Genomic DNA, 14,868 nt, shown 5'->3' with positions numbered 1-14,868 from the left:
AGGAGATAAAAGTGTCATTTTGGGTGACGCTGGAATGACAAAGACACATGATTCACCTGCCCGATGATGTCACATCCTGTTTGATTCCTTCATCACTAAACTCGGAGCTGAAGACGGGCAGGAAGTAGCGGCGATGGAAGGGGAAATGGGGGCTTTCCTTCCTGGAGGTCCCGAGCTGCTGTGTAACTCACATTCCCACTTTTATTCTGTTTCGCTTTTGGAGAAAACATCAGTCTGTCAACACTTGAATGATCCCAATGCTATCCAGCAGTCACTTCAGCCAAAAATACATTGACCTCTTTTCCTTTTTTCCAATACATGCAGCCATTTTATTCTGAATTTCAGTCTTTTTTTTTTGGTGAGGCAAGTCCCCAAGTTTATCTGGAATGGGATGTGACAGGTTTCCTGTGAATGATCACACAGTTGAATGTAGCGTATGACATCAGTGCATGCTGGATTTTGGAAGACAAACATGTTACTATTTATTATTAGTTGATTTACAATTTGGTCTGAAAATCACAGTGAAAAATGTCCTATAACCTCTGAGGATTTTAATTGTGTCCAAAACTCTGCTGGATCTTCCTATCTGCTCTTTATAGCCTCAAACCTCAATCACTCAGTCGCAGAATAACCCTTAAGCCATAATGTTGTGTTAAACTGTTTGAATAGTCTTCATTTTCTGTTTGACAAACTGACTTATAGTGAACTTGAAGCAGAATAAAAACAATGATAAGACCGACCTGTTGGCAGCCGGCCATCGGCTTGTTTTTCCTCACACACGATACCAATGCCTGTCATTGTCTCCGTGTGTTTTAAAGTGCGAGGTGTGGCTTGGCACTGTTTTGTAGGTTTATCCAGGTTAGGATCAGAGCAGCAAGTCGCTGACCGACTGCTACAGTAGGTCAAACATGGCAGGGGCGAAGAGTCCCTCATGTTAGTCACTGCATTCTCGACGTGTATGTTTCGATAAAGATGTGGGTCATTCGTTTTCGGAGCTGGTTTCTTTATCACAGGTCGATGTAGCAACCACGTGCAATTTTGTTTCCCCCGAAATGAAACGTCTGGGACGGGTGAAAACGTGGAAGCGAGAAAGTGTGTGTGCTGACGGGGCCGGGAGGCTGCTTCATCAATCCCAGGAAGTCTCGCTACGTGGAGGCAGGAACAACAGCCACTGGCTCCGAGAAAGGGGACTTTCCTCCATCCTGCCCTGTTTCGGATGCAGAACAATGATCGTTACACACACACACACACACACACACACAATGACCACTGGCTTGGATGTGTTCTGTGTCTGCTCATACGGACCAGCTCACAGCGGGTTGCACTGTTGAGCCCTGCCATCTCTGCTGCTCACTGGCTGTTTGTTGGGGTCGTCTCCCCCTCGAGCCACTTATACTCAAGAAGCTCTGGTATTGAAAGTGTCAGTGGGGAGTCAGAAGGAGGCTCAAAATTGATGCCCTGTGTAATCTGACCCACTTTTCCTGTTTTTCTTCTCCTTTTTTTTTTTTTTTTTGGACGAGACGGCCCGTCCTTGCACTGCTCTCTTTTTCTCTCCTCCTGCATCAGCTTTCTGTCTCACCCGCCCACACTCCCGTTAATGACTATTACCTCACGTTCAATTCTCGATCGCCGTCGCTCCTCTTGTGTTTGCGTCACAGTTTCGGCGACAGCTTGCTCTAGCTTTTTTTTTTTTTTTTCCCAGTGTTAATTTCACTTCTGTCGCCCGCAACGTTGGCCACTGTCCAGGTCTTGCAGCAATCCCACACCGCAAAGTGAGCAGAGAGAGAGAGAGAGAGAGAGAGAGAGAGGGCCCAGTTGGAAAGAGGGAGAGAGACTTAGTCTTGCAGCAGTAATTGGTCAGGAAGTGGGCTGCTTGGATGTGCGAGCTCCTCTCTCCCCCTCCCCTCCTACTGGGCAGTCAGTTCAGTTGTGTTTTGCTTCCATCTGCCCCCCCCCCCCCCCCCCCCACCCGTCTCTCTCTCTTTCTGTTTCCCTGTTTCCTCTCAGTGTCTCTCTTTCTCTCTGAACTGACCTCATAGAGGGGTGGACCACGGACCGGGCCGCCTTGACACGAGCCTCTCAGTCAGCGTTTCTGTGCCTGTGTGGTGTTGTGTGAAACTTTTTGAACGCCTGGACATGGATCTAACCTGTGACGACGGGATACTGGGATACCAGCGGCTGAGGAAAGGCTGATCGAGTGATCTCTCTCTGAGGTGAGCTGTCGTTGTCTTCGTGTGGCGCTGTAGACTGCCAGGACACAGAGCTGGACTCCGACGACAGGGTTGCAGAGTTTTCCCCCCGCTCACCGGCCCAACTCTTCATTTAATCATAATTGCAGGGGTCGACTCCGGCAAATCCAGCCTGACCTCCAATTACTCGGTCCGAAGTGTCAATTTAGCGTGACTCTAATGGCACCTTAGCCCACTCGTCTGATTAGGTGCTGCTGCACCGCTTAGACTACCAGTTTGGACCAACGGGAGTCGATGCTGGATAGACGTATTATAATAATAATACTTTCACCTTCTGGCGTATCTGAGATGATGATCAACAAGTGTGTTTGTTATTTCTATGGAATAAGAAGGGACACTTGATTTAACAATGTTGTCAGAGCAGTTTTAACATATTTTGGTTGGAAATATTACTTTTAATAATAGTAAATGAGATGTTAACTGTCACAAAAGTTTGATAATGAACATAATTATTGTCAGTTTTTACCTTATTTTATAGTATTTATATAGAATAACTCACATACTCTTACGTGTGTGTGTGTGTGTGTGTGTGTGTGTGTGTGTGTGTGTTCTCCTTTGTGGTGTGTCCTCATTCTGGGAGCTCTAACTGGAGCACCCAGCTTCTGAGGGACATAAAATGGGATGGACTCATTCGTTGTCATGTGTGACTCAGAAGCCATAAATCTTAATGATTAAGATTTATGGTCTCATGGTTTTTGTCACTTATTGTTGGTCATCTGAATCTCATCTTTTTCTTCTTCTTCTTTTTTGTTTCCCTCCTTGTGTGCTGGCTGTTGTTTGAATGATAGGTCAGATTTTTTGTGTCTAAGATCCGCTTTGTAGACTACGCCATGTTTTCAATGGTCACATTTGATTTTTTTCGATAAAACACCAGTTCACATATTATCTATGATAACCTGTTATGGCTGTGTTGTCTTTGGTTACTTTTTAATACATGTCTGATATTCTTTTGGGTAAAAAAATGACATAATTGTGCATATAAAGCACATTACTACTATTATTATTTTATATTGCGATAGTATCGTTAATATAGATAGGTACTGTATTTGTATATATACTGTATTATTCTAGTGTGTGTCACATGTTTCCCTAATGGGAGTAAAGCCCCGGTGTCTGCGCTCTGCTGGTCTCCTTTTCCTGGAGCAGGACCCTCGTCCTGCATTTTAATCTGAGGCCAAACACAGCTTCCTTCGCATATCCGCCACATACGCTCTCATGCTCACTCCGCACACAATGACTCTGCTCACACACACACACACAAGCACGGTACTTTGTTTTCATTCTTGACATTTAATTAAGATCGACTGCATGCTACACAAGCTCAATAAAAAGAGCTCTAATGTTGATATGTAAAGGTATCTCCATCTGTAATCCCCACAAGCGAGCGATATGACAGGAAATGAAAGTTGTTGTTTCCTATAAACCACCTGTTTTTCTGCTCCTTCCTCCCGGCGATCTCCTTGTCTCTTAATGTGAAAACCATCTCGCTGCATAGTTGAATACTGATATTATCTCCCGTCGTAAATGCTTTTTCCTGGGTTCGGCTGTGGCCGCGGTGCCACCCTGCTCTAACGTTATCTGTTGACCTTGTTGTTGTTGACGTAGCAGCTGTAGTTATTTCTGTGTCGCTGTTGTTTAGTCTGTTGGAATGGCGGAGACACTCCTTGTTTTTCTCGGGCGCTCCTCCGCTCCGGCCAAATTCGAGGGATTCCTGCTCCTTGTATAAGCCGAGCCTGTGGCTCGGTCAGATTTCTGGCCGGCTGGAGTCAGAAATTCCTGGACTTGTCCTGGCACCGCGAGCAGACTGCTGCAGCCGGAGGGAATACCGTCAGTGAATCTGGAAAACTCGTAAATCTGGGGAAGGGAAAATCAATTCAGTTGGGGCAAAACAACATGATAAAATGTGTCCCTACAAGAAATTGACTCACTCAGACTATGATATTATGTAACACAGGAGATAGCTGTTAATTTTCCATTTCCAACGAAAAGTCACTGTCCGTATCTTTTAAACATGATCATGATAAGGCACAGACAAATTAAGTTGGGTAGCAAAGAAACCAATTTCAGTGTTATGCCGATATCATGAAATGAAACTTGATATTGTCTTAGATTTTGGATGTCGTGAAGTGTTGTCTTTTCCTGGTTTTCTGCTCCAACTATTCTATTATTTGCCTTTACCCACTTAATCAGTAATGTCAGTATAATGACTATCAAAAATCTCATTGTGTGAATATTCTGTTAAGGCACCAATGTTCAACTCTACAATATTGTCACAATATTGATATTAAGGTGTTTTGTCATAAAACATTGGTATATTTGATTTCTCCTAAATTTGGAGGAGTTGGATACGTAACATATAATAGTGTCAGTTAGGAACAGTTTTTACTCTAAGGGGGAGAAGAGGTCAAAACCGTGTTAAGTGGTTAATGAAGAGGTCAGGCAGCAAGAACCAAAGCTTTAAAGGAACAATATATGACGTTCAGAGCATGAATATAGCAGGAACAAACATTTGCCGTGTAAAGACATAGTGGAGTCTGAGCAGAGACTGAAGGTGCTGTCCCTCTGTGTGTGTTGTTATCCCACCTTCTATTAGCTTTGTTGACGTAGCCGGGCCGGCCTCGCGTGCACTCAGTCCGTGTTCCTGCGTGTTCGCTGTTAGCACCGTTAGCTATGAGGCGTCGCCATGTTGAGAGCCGTTTAGAGGCAATCGAAATGCCCCCACCTTCAAGCGTTGTGACACTTAAAGAGTCTGTTTGAAGGAGAGAAGAAAGAAAGAGAGCTTGTGTCTGCTGATGATCCATCTCGCCAGTGACAGAGACGGACAGGGTTCACAGAGGGAGGAGGAAACTGTATCTGAATGACCCCTCCACCCACAAACTGCTGTCATTAGTCACACAGTCTCTCTCAGTCCCTCTGTATTCTCCCAGTTAAGCTATGTGCTGCGGACGTTACCACAGTAACGCAGCCTTCGCTTTAAACTGTGGACAGCTGAGAAAATGAAGAAGCTGTCAGGCTGTCACACACACACACACACACACACACACACACACACACACACACACACTGCAACAACAACCATCAACAACCCCTCCCTCCTCCTCCAGGACATGTTTAAGTGGACGGGGACAGTTTTTATTTCTTATTGTATGCACACACCAAACCGTTTTCAAGAGGCTTTGGTCTTTTAAGTCGGGTTTACAATGCTGTCGGAACACAAGTGAGTGTGTGTGTGCGTGCACCACTAAAAGTTGAATAGAGTGTGTATGAACCCTGTGCCCTGCTTCACTGTTTGCACTGCCCAAGTGTTATGAGGAATGGAGTGGTTTATTGACAATAAGCATTTCTTCCCTCCCTCCCTCTTTCTCTCTCTCTCTCTCTCTCTCTCTCTCTCTCTCTCACTGTCTTTCCACATGCCGCTCTGCCTTGGAGATGAATGCCTCGCTGTCGTCATAGTGACAACCACGGCGCCGTGGCCCACGGTCATCTTGGCAACACCGCAAACTCTCAAACCATCAATTCTGACTGGGAGCGCGGAGGCCGTTAGAGAGTGTTTGTCTGTGTGTAGCTTGTAGTTTCGAGTGGAGAGGGATGACACTGGAGCGAGTGAGGCGCGTTGAGAAGGTGTTCACACTGCGTCGGGAGAAAACACATCGACTTGACTGCAAGTAGTGCAACAATTATTCATTTATTTAGTTTGATAAATAATCAGCAATTTAGCACCACTATAAAGTCTGTGAACTTTGTCCCTAATATGGAACAAGCTCCAGAAATGTATCCTACATTTCCCATAATCCAACTGGGTAGCTAATTATTGTTTTTATGTTGATGCGTGGATTCAATAAATGAGATACGACGTGTTAATTAGTGAGCTTTAGAGGTGCTGGTAGGTTTTTTACCATTGGATAGAGCCAGGCTAGCTGTTTCCCCTTGTTTCCAGTCTTTATGCTAAGCTAGGCTAACCAGGTATCAATCTTCTAATCTAGCACTTTTCCCAAATGTAGCACTATTTCTCGAATAGTAGCAACACAGAATGGACGATTGATAAACTATAATCAGCAGGTTATTTCAATAATTAAAATTATTATAAAATGTGCATTTACCACAACAAGTGAAGGATATTTCATGAGACCCTCTTTTGAGGAAAGTTTTCAAGTTTTTTTAAAACACTGAGGTAATCTTTGATTTGTTTCCCCAATGTCCTTAGCCTTACTGTCTCCCCTTTCATCCTCTTTTGCATCTGCTACATGTGTTGCAGCTCATGTCGCGATTCCAGTAAAAGCGGAACAATATTTTTTTTCCCGGGTCGATCTCCTGCAGGGAGGCTGTCGGAACATACGGGGGCGGGAGGGGCGGGGATCAGATAAGTCGCCCTGCTGCTGTAGGATTCTGTCATCGACAGGTCGTGCTTGGCTGAACCAAGGAGTTGAGACGCTCCGTCTCTGTGTGTGTTTGCAGGGCCCGAGGTGCTCATTATGGGCTGTGTGTGTCTGTGTGAGGGGTGGAGGTGGCAGGGGGGGGCACAGTATTTGGATTGGGCATGGAGATTTAGGGGCGTCGTGGGTCAACGGACCCTCAGACCATTAGAGAGAGGGGTCGTGCTACTTGGGGTCTGGTGTGTGTGTGTGTGTGTGTGTGTGTGTGTGTGTGTGTGTGTGTGTGTGTGTGTGTGTGTGTGTGTGTGTGTGTGTGTGTGTGAGAGGATAGTCCAGGGGGTCTCTATCATTGTGTGGTGAGGAGAAGGGGTGGTGTTAGCGGGACCCCATGCTGCTGGGACCAGTCCCTGTCTTTAAAGAGGGACGACAAATAGTCGACACATGTGCTTTAGCGTGCGGGCCTATTGTCTCCCGCGTGTCTTCTTTATGGGACAGCCTGCTTTCTTAAACTGTACACCCTCAGAGCAGAAGATCCCAACCGGGCGATCGCAACACCTATGAGGGGGTCATAAGGTCAATCTGAGGGGTCCAAAGAACAAAAAAGGACTTATTTCATCTAGACTTCATATTTGCTTGTCTTTCTTGCAGATTATTGGATCATTTAGTCACTCAGGCCTTTACACACACACATAGTTTATTTACCAACAAAACTCAAACAACTTTTGAGCTCAAGTATCGAAAGTTGGCAATGTTTCCTGTTTCTGTCGCCTTCTGCCTGGTCTCACAGGGGTTGTTTTGACTTTGGGAGAAGATCTAGAGCAAACGGACGGGGCCTTTTGGATGGAGAGAAGTTTAACTCTGTATAACAACCACACTGTAATGATACGAGGCTGGCTGTAAAGCTGGTTGTATGCCTTTTTAAGTCTGGAAGACCAAATTACCCTGGTGGTGAGTGTGGCGAGTAAAAGTGAATTTAATTTGTGAAAATCTGCGTGCCTTTTAAACACAGACGCACTGAGGCGTTTCTATTTGCAGACAATGTCAACACTTTATTTCCCAAAGTAAGGGATTGTAAAAAAAAAGAAGCCAAAAGTAAGTTTGGAAAGTTAGTGTAGTTCATCCTTGAATCCCACAATCTGACATTTTGGGTGCTCGTTCAGTCCAGCCTTTCTCTGATCTGGGACACAATGAGCGGTGCAGTGGACGAGGAGCTTTTGTTTGAACTGGCTCTATTGATCAGCCATAACCTCCCCCCCATCCTCCTCCTCTCTCCTCCTTGTAAAGTGTGCGTATGTGTGTGATCTCTGGAGCTGTGCGCCAACAGCAGCGGCCCGGCTGCCTGCTGAGCTTGTAGTAGACGTACACACACAATAGGTGCCGCCAGCCGTACAAGCGTTGCGAACCGAAGCTTAAAAGTTTGATTCTGGAAGGAGAGACGAAGATGCGGGAATGAAATGGAGGGAGGGAGGGGGAGAAGATAAAAGAAGGGAAAGAAAGAGAGGAGAAAAAAAAGAGGAACTCCCAGCTCCTTGTAATTTGCTGCGGGAGAGAGGGAGGAGGAGTCAAGGGGAGGGGAATACCCAGCAGGGAGGGAGCAGGAGAGAGCAGAGGCCATTCACTCTGACACACACACACACACACACACAAACACACACATGGACACTTTTAGACACACATATGAAGGCGGTGGATGTGTTGCCACAGGAGAGAGGGAGGGAGGCATTCAGATAGAGGAGATCCTTAGCAAACTAAAGTGAGAGAAAGAAAAGACGTCAGCCAGAAGAGTGTGTTTGAATGTGTGTGTGTGGTGTGTGTATGCTGTGTGTGTGCGTGTTCAGGAGAAAACCTGAGAGCGTTTATGCTCCTGTGTGTATTTTGGAGGAGCAGACCGCACAGAAAGGACTCACAATGAATTTGGAAATCTAAAGGGAACTTTTCCAGGCTTCTGCTGGGAGTACACTTTGGAATATGTGACCTTTCTGGGAAATCCTGTTTTCTTTTAAACCTCTTTTTAATAAAACTAATATGTTCTAATTACCATTGAATTGGAGCCAAGCCACAATGCCTACCGGTAAGCAACAGCTTTTTTTTCTTACTTTCTTCTTCTTTCTTCTTCTTTCTTCAAATATGTTCAGTGATGTATCCCAGCATGTTCATATTATAGACGCTCACACACGTTTGTTCCTGAGGTGAAGTGATCCTCTGATGTGGTGGGACCAGATCTTGCTGTCAAAGGTGTTGCGTGTAACTGAAACCATACCCCCATGTAGAATAATATCCTGTTTACTGAAACGAAGCAGCTATCGATTCTAATCAGAGGAAGTTATCATGGCATCACACCAGAAATACAGAATGTGGTTCTTTTCAAGTGGAAACGCTCCATTTATTAGCCGTTGATGGCTGTTTGACTCGGTGGCTCTTTTGTGTGCGTGTGTGTGTGTGTGTGTGTGTGTGTGTGATATCTTTCCCCTCAGCTGACAGCGGTGTGTGAAGCGCCTTTCTAGCGTCCGTCTCTCAGCTGTACAGTTGTATGAACAGCGTCTCCTGGTTGTTTTCTCGCCCCCGGTGCTGAATGTTTGCTTTCTCGCGGACGTCTTAATGATGCCACACACAGCTTTCTTCTGTTTCTTTTTTTTGCGATCTGGCGGTGCGGTTCAGATGTCATGGAAACCGCAGAAAACAAAACATAGCTATATGCTTCCCTGACAAACACATGTAAGAGAATAAAATAGACTGCAGAATAGTTTGTGCTTTCTGTCTCGTGTGTGTTAAGGTCAGCACGTGTGTGGGCTTCCTGTTGCTGGGTGTAGGTTTGACTGAGTGTTGGGATGCCATTCTGCAGCCTGTGACCCAAATTAGAGCCTTGAGGGCAGCAGTTGGGGGTGGCAACAAATGGGGATAGAGGGGAGTAGAACGGAGAAGAGGAGGAGGAGGGGAGGGGGGGGGGGGGGGGGGAGAATAATTACTGTTTAGAGCAAACTCTTTGGTTTAGAGGTGCCAGAGACAATGGACCCCTCCGTCCTCCTCCTCCCACCCTGCTAGCCCGGTCCTCTGGGAGGACATCTGCCCCCCATTCTGAACACTCACGTGCAAGCAGCCCTGTGTAGGCTGGAATGGGTGGAGGGGGAGGCAGGGTGGGAGGGGCAGGTCCCTTAGGAGTCATCTGTCTAAAATTGAAAGCGAATCAATAGTTCTTCATTCTCTCAGACTGCGATGTCCACCCAAGTGTGTGTGTTTGTGTGTGTGTGTGTGTGTGTCCAGTGGCTGCAATCCAATGGGGTCAAAGAACGAGGCTAGTGTGTCATTCCGAGGGAGGCCACGAGTCCCAAGGATGGGTGTGAGTGTGTCTGAAAATAGGGGGGGTGTAAGTTTGCAGGTGGACATTTTCCTATTTCGCCCCCCCCCCCACAGAGGGTGAAACACGAACGCTGTCAGCTCAAACTCAGCTGCACATTCCTCGCTGACGTCCAATGACAAACAGAGAATCTTCACCAGGCGGGCGTTTCGGCGGTTTGCTTTATCGTGAGAAAAAGCCATTTGTTGCTAATTAGCCTCCCGGCTGTGCGGGTGTTTACGTAAACCGTGTTTTGTGGGGCAATGAAAGCCACAGGAGTCTATTAAGTCACACCTCCAGTTTAAACTCCTGTCTTCACCGCGTCGAGATGTTTGAAATACCATCTTGAGATGGTCGGAGCTTGAACGCAGAAGAAGGAATGTTTATATTTCTCGTCCTTTCTTCCTCCCGAAACATCTGCATTGTGATGTGTGTCCCGGCCAGCGCGGCTCTTTGTTGACCCGGTGATGAGTTGCTCAGTGGGAAAACGCCTCCTGTCTCTCCCAGCGCCGCCCTCTCTTCTTCTTCTACTTCTACTTCTTCTACTTGTTCTTCTCCTCCTCAGTTGTTCGCCCGCGGTGTGAAATCCTAAGTGACACTTAAAGGTCCTTAGCGTCAGTTGAGATCAGGCCCGCGTCTCTATCAGAATCGGAGACTGACCCTTAAGTGGACGTGACGGAAGTGAGGCCGTAACTAAACAAACCGCCAGGACGCTGTGCTGCTGTTTCTCTGCTCGGCCAGCAGGGATCCGAAAACCCTCAGACGTTCGTGCTTTAAAAGATGCCGAGAGGATTTTTTTTAGAAAACCTTTAAGGGGTAAAGTGACTACAAATGAGGAGATTCAAAATGAGATGGGCCGAGTGGGAAATGGAAAAGAGGAAAGAAAAGAGTGGGTGGTGCTTGACCTTTTTGACCTTTCTTCTCATCTCTTCTTCCTACTTTCATTCCTTTGGGTCCTCTCCTCCTCATTTCTCACTCTCTCAAAGTCACACATGTTCCCTTCCCAACAGGTTTCATTAAATCGCAGCTTAAAGCCCAACATGTTCCCAAAAAGGAAGACAAAGACCTCATCGGGCTTTATGTCGCTGCAATGCTTTGGCTTCCAACTTACTGGTGCTTCTATCCAAACTCATGTGGTGCCTTAAGACTGTGAACTCAGCCATGAGCTGCATGGCGTTGAACTCTGCCGGCATCTGGTCGGTTGCAGCATAAACACTGTTCCACACGGACAAACAAGGATGACCAAAGAGTGGGAGATGTGCAGTCAAGTCCTGTCATTTAACTAATTTCTGTCTCCAGGCTTTTTACTCAAATTTGAGCAATTTTCAGGTCTTGCAGCTGTTTTTTAACAGACTATTTCAAGTAGTTGAGCTGGTCAGTGGCCTCATATTAGAAGATTGATTTACTTCATGCTCTCTTGAGACCAGATATGGCACCTTTTTCTTTTTGTCTGTTTCAGTTGGATGTTCGCTTTCCTTTTTTTAATCCTAAATGTGTTTTAGGTGGAACTTTTCTCTTTTCAAAAACAGGCAGGAGCTGCCATTCCTGCTTGCATCCTGAATGGACATTCAGAATTAAATTAAAATGCATCCACTAAATCTTTTTTAGGCAATTTAAAGGTTTAATGACATCATAACATCCTCTTAGAAGGTCCCTTTGGATGAGACTCAGCATTTTGAGTGCCAATAGGAAGAAGTCTTATGATCACGTGTGCTCCAAAACCAAATATGAGCCCTGGTGGACTACGGCACAGCTGTATATACTGGCCAGACGATGTGTATTTTTACATAGTAAAGTATACGCTTGGCATTGTCTGAGCCCATAGGAATGTCCTGTGGAGCTCATAGAGCTCATGGAGGGAGCAAGTGGAAGTAAGAGAGGATGCGGGTGAGACGGAAGGAAAAGCAGGAAGGTGGTTTGTCAGCTGATTGGCGGGGTCTTTCCCCCGTCTCTATGATATGTGACTCTTTCTTAATGCATCCTCACACCAGAAAGTAGCACAGTGCATTTAACCAAACGAGTGGTTTTGTGGCTCGGTCATGTAAGTGACTACTTGGTGGCGTGTGCAGTGGCTGCCTTTTGGTCGTCGTCATTTAGTTCATGGCAAATGGATCTGAAGAGGGAAAAGTCTCTGGCTTTGCTTTTCGAGGTAATTACACGTTGTAATGTCAAGAGTAAGCATTTGTTCAAAGAGGCAAATTTACGTGTCACATTTTAGCATGTCGAGCGCCACCTGAAGGCACCATCCTCTTGATTTATTTATCTTCGTTTTAAATGTCATACTACCTAAACCCGATCTGTATATGTGGCCCCTCTTCACCTAATCCACAGTTTATCTGATCCTTCATTGATCACTGAAATCATTCCTCCTCTCCAGACTGACCCTGCACCGTTCCTCTTGCAGCAACAATGCCTTCCAAAGTTCAGCCAGATCTAATGTGAGCTTTGAAAGCCAGCCAAACCCAAGTGGCTATTTTTCAAAGTTCGAGTCCTTCCAGAGTAAAATCCCCTCTTTGATTTTCCAGGGTTGACTTTTATTGCTGAGGGATACTCCCTGGAAGCTGCGTGTACGCTCCGTTGCTGAAACATACCAAACATTGTCAGTTCACCACGCAACCTAGAATAAAGATTCTGTATCCATCTGTGTGACATAATACTGGAAACTAGTTTAAAAACACTCCCAGAGTCGTTTGAGCTTTTTTTTGTGAGGATCATCAGGGCTGTAAAAAGACGAGGGTGCTGACAGCTGTTTGCTGACCACTCCAGCGTAAAGAGCACTTCAGGTGACCATAAAGAGCGCGGCTGAAGTGGACGGGTTAAGTGTAGCATCAGTCATTAAACCTGGCTGGCCCGGTAGCGAGGTTGGCGAGTCATATACGTGTTTGAATGAACGTGAACAGACAGTGTTCTGATGTTTCATGTGTGCTTTTGATTGATTCTTAGCTGTATTTGCATCTTAATTCGCAACAAATAATAAGAGTTAAATGGGAAGTGCCTTTTCCTTTTATATTTGAGGGACTAAGTGAAGATAATATACAATATAGAAAAACATGCATTTCCAAATAGTTGCTTTTAATTGTATCTCAAATGAAAATTCATTTCCATGACATCATGGAAGTTGAGTATTCTGTTTGTAGGCATGATGGTGCTTTAAAGATCATATTACTACTCAGATTCTTGCATACAGATTTCTGTTTTAATTCTAAACGCGTACATTTAGATGGCAAGTCTTTGTGAGCGAGTTGTGTTTACTTGTAACCTGAAGAGCAAAAAACACCACATGTGACTCACGGTATTTAGTCGGGGTTTTGTACCCGGTGTGTACACTGTCTGCTTCAGTCTGGTTCCTCCCAGATCTCGCTGTTTGCCTTCCAGACCAGCCTGATGTTCACCTTATTAAACTTGACTGAATAATAAAGCGCCCGGGCTGCTCTTTGTCCTTTTTTTCCCCCGAGTTAAATGAAAACCCGTTATTGAGCCAAGTTGTTGAGGCTCTGGCTGAAAAAACACAGCCCTCACACACTATCTTAATCCGGGCACACACACACACACACACACACACACACGGAGAGGAGAAACAGTCCCGACCTGCATGCTTAGGAGCATAATTAGAGATCATTTACAGGGATCAGGTGGAACATAATCTGGACGGGGGGGGTAACTAAAAGCTCGGCCATCTTTGCTCACTGTCTGTGTGTGTGTTGAGGAGTAGGGTGGGGGGGTGCTGTGTGCACAAGAGCCAGTTCACCCAGGAAACGGCCAGGGTGTGCCCCAAACACGAAGCTGTAGGTGGGAAGGAGGGACTGGGCAAACACAAGATGGAGCAATCTCTTCTCTGTCGTGTTTGGGTTTCATAGCAAACGGAAACACGGTTCCTCTCCGTATTTGCTCTCCGTGTGTGTGTGTGTGTGTGTGTGTAGGTTGCACGTGTGCACACCCTGCCCACCCATTATTTTTTTACGCAAAAGCTGCCGTGAGGACCATTAAGTTATTAGCTCAGTTAGTGTTATCTGTGGAGCGATAAAGTAAATGCAGTTTGGGGGAAACATACACACGCGGTATAGTTGAACATATATCACTTACTGTGATAAGGAACGGATATACTATAGATTTGTCAAAGGGCAAATGACATGGCCAGTTAGCTATTAATGTCATGGTATGTAATATAATATAACCCTTTGTGCATTGTGTACGGTAACTTGAAAGCGTGTGTGTGTGTGTGTGTGTGTGTGTTTTCACCCAGCAGATTCCTTCTCCTTTCTGATCTGTAATTGTTAAAAAGTGGGTCAGGCTCGGGGAGTGCACACGTTTGGATGGATGCACACGTGGACACGCATGCACAGTCAATCAATTCCCAACTCGTCTGAAGAAAATACAATTTCGTGCCACCTCGTTTTTTTTTTGGACGCTCCTTCCTGCTTTTCTTGGCGGCGGTGGAGATGAATTAGAACGAGAGAAAGCAATTCGGCGTAGCGGACTCCTTCCTCCTTGTCGGATGTGGATTTCAAAAACCAGATTTCCAAACACTTGGGTTACCTTCTGAGTGCAAATAAAAGCGTGAGAGAACATTAGATGCAGTGATTTAAGCTTGTTCTTCTGCCCCTAGTGGCCAAAAAGACTACACTTGGGTATTAAATACCCAGCTAGAGAGGGGAAATGCAGGTTAGGGTAACTTGGTATCAGTGTGTTCGTGGGTTGCCAGAATCGAACCTGTGATCTCTCCCACGGCTAGTCTGACGAGCGAGCTGCTGCTGGAGGGGCGTCACCATAGCACAAAGACCTCCAAGGTGCCCATTTGAAAGGTGAGGGAGCGGGATTCTTTGAGCTTGTTCTCAGTTTCACATTTCCATGTTTTGGAACGCGAGCCTGTGATCTCCGCCGCTTTGAAGTGAGACAGGTTTAGGCTGAGCCG

At 45.8% G+C, this 14,868-nt stretch overlaps 1 protein-coding gene across 2 annotated transcripts in view; it reads left to right on the top strand.

The window, feature by feature from the left end:
• The first annotated feature begins 1,930 nt into the window (after positions 1 to 1,930).
• Positions 1,931 to 14,868, top strand: part of LOC311026422 (pleckstrin homology domain-containing family G member 1) — a 33,296-nt gene continuing 20,358 nt past the window's right edge. Inside the window, exon 1 of one of the 2 annotated variants that reach the window (XM_084029983.1) lies at positions 1,931 to 2,213. Coding sequence is in view for 1 of the 2 variants with exons in the window: in XM_084029982.1 (XP_083886108.1) it covers positions 8,684 to 8,693 (10 nt within the window). In the remaining variant the exon portion in view is untranslated. Of the gene's footprint in view, positions 2,214 to 8,297; positions 8,694 to 14,868 lie in introns of those variants that run through there. The other variant, XM_084029982.1, reaches the window with a different exon arrangement.

Source organism: Eutrigla gurnardus (assembly GCF_963514095.1).
Source record: "Eutrigla gurnardus genome assembly, chromosome: 16".
Lineage (NCBI taxonomy): Eukaryota > Metazoa > Chordata > Actinopteri > Perciformes > Triglidae > Eutrigla > Eutrigla gurnardus.
Note: the sequence above shows the minus strand (reverse complement) of the source record. Positions and strands in the feature narration are given on the sequence as shown.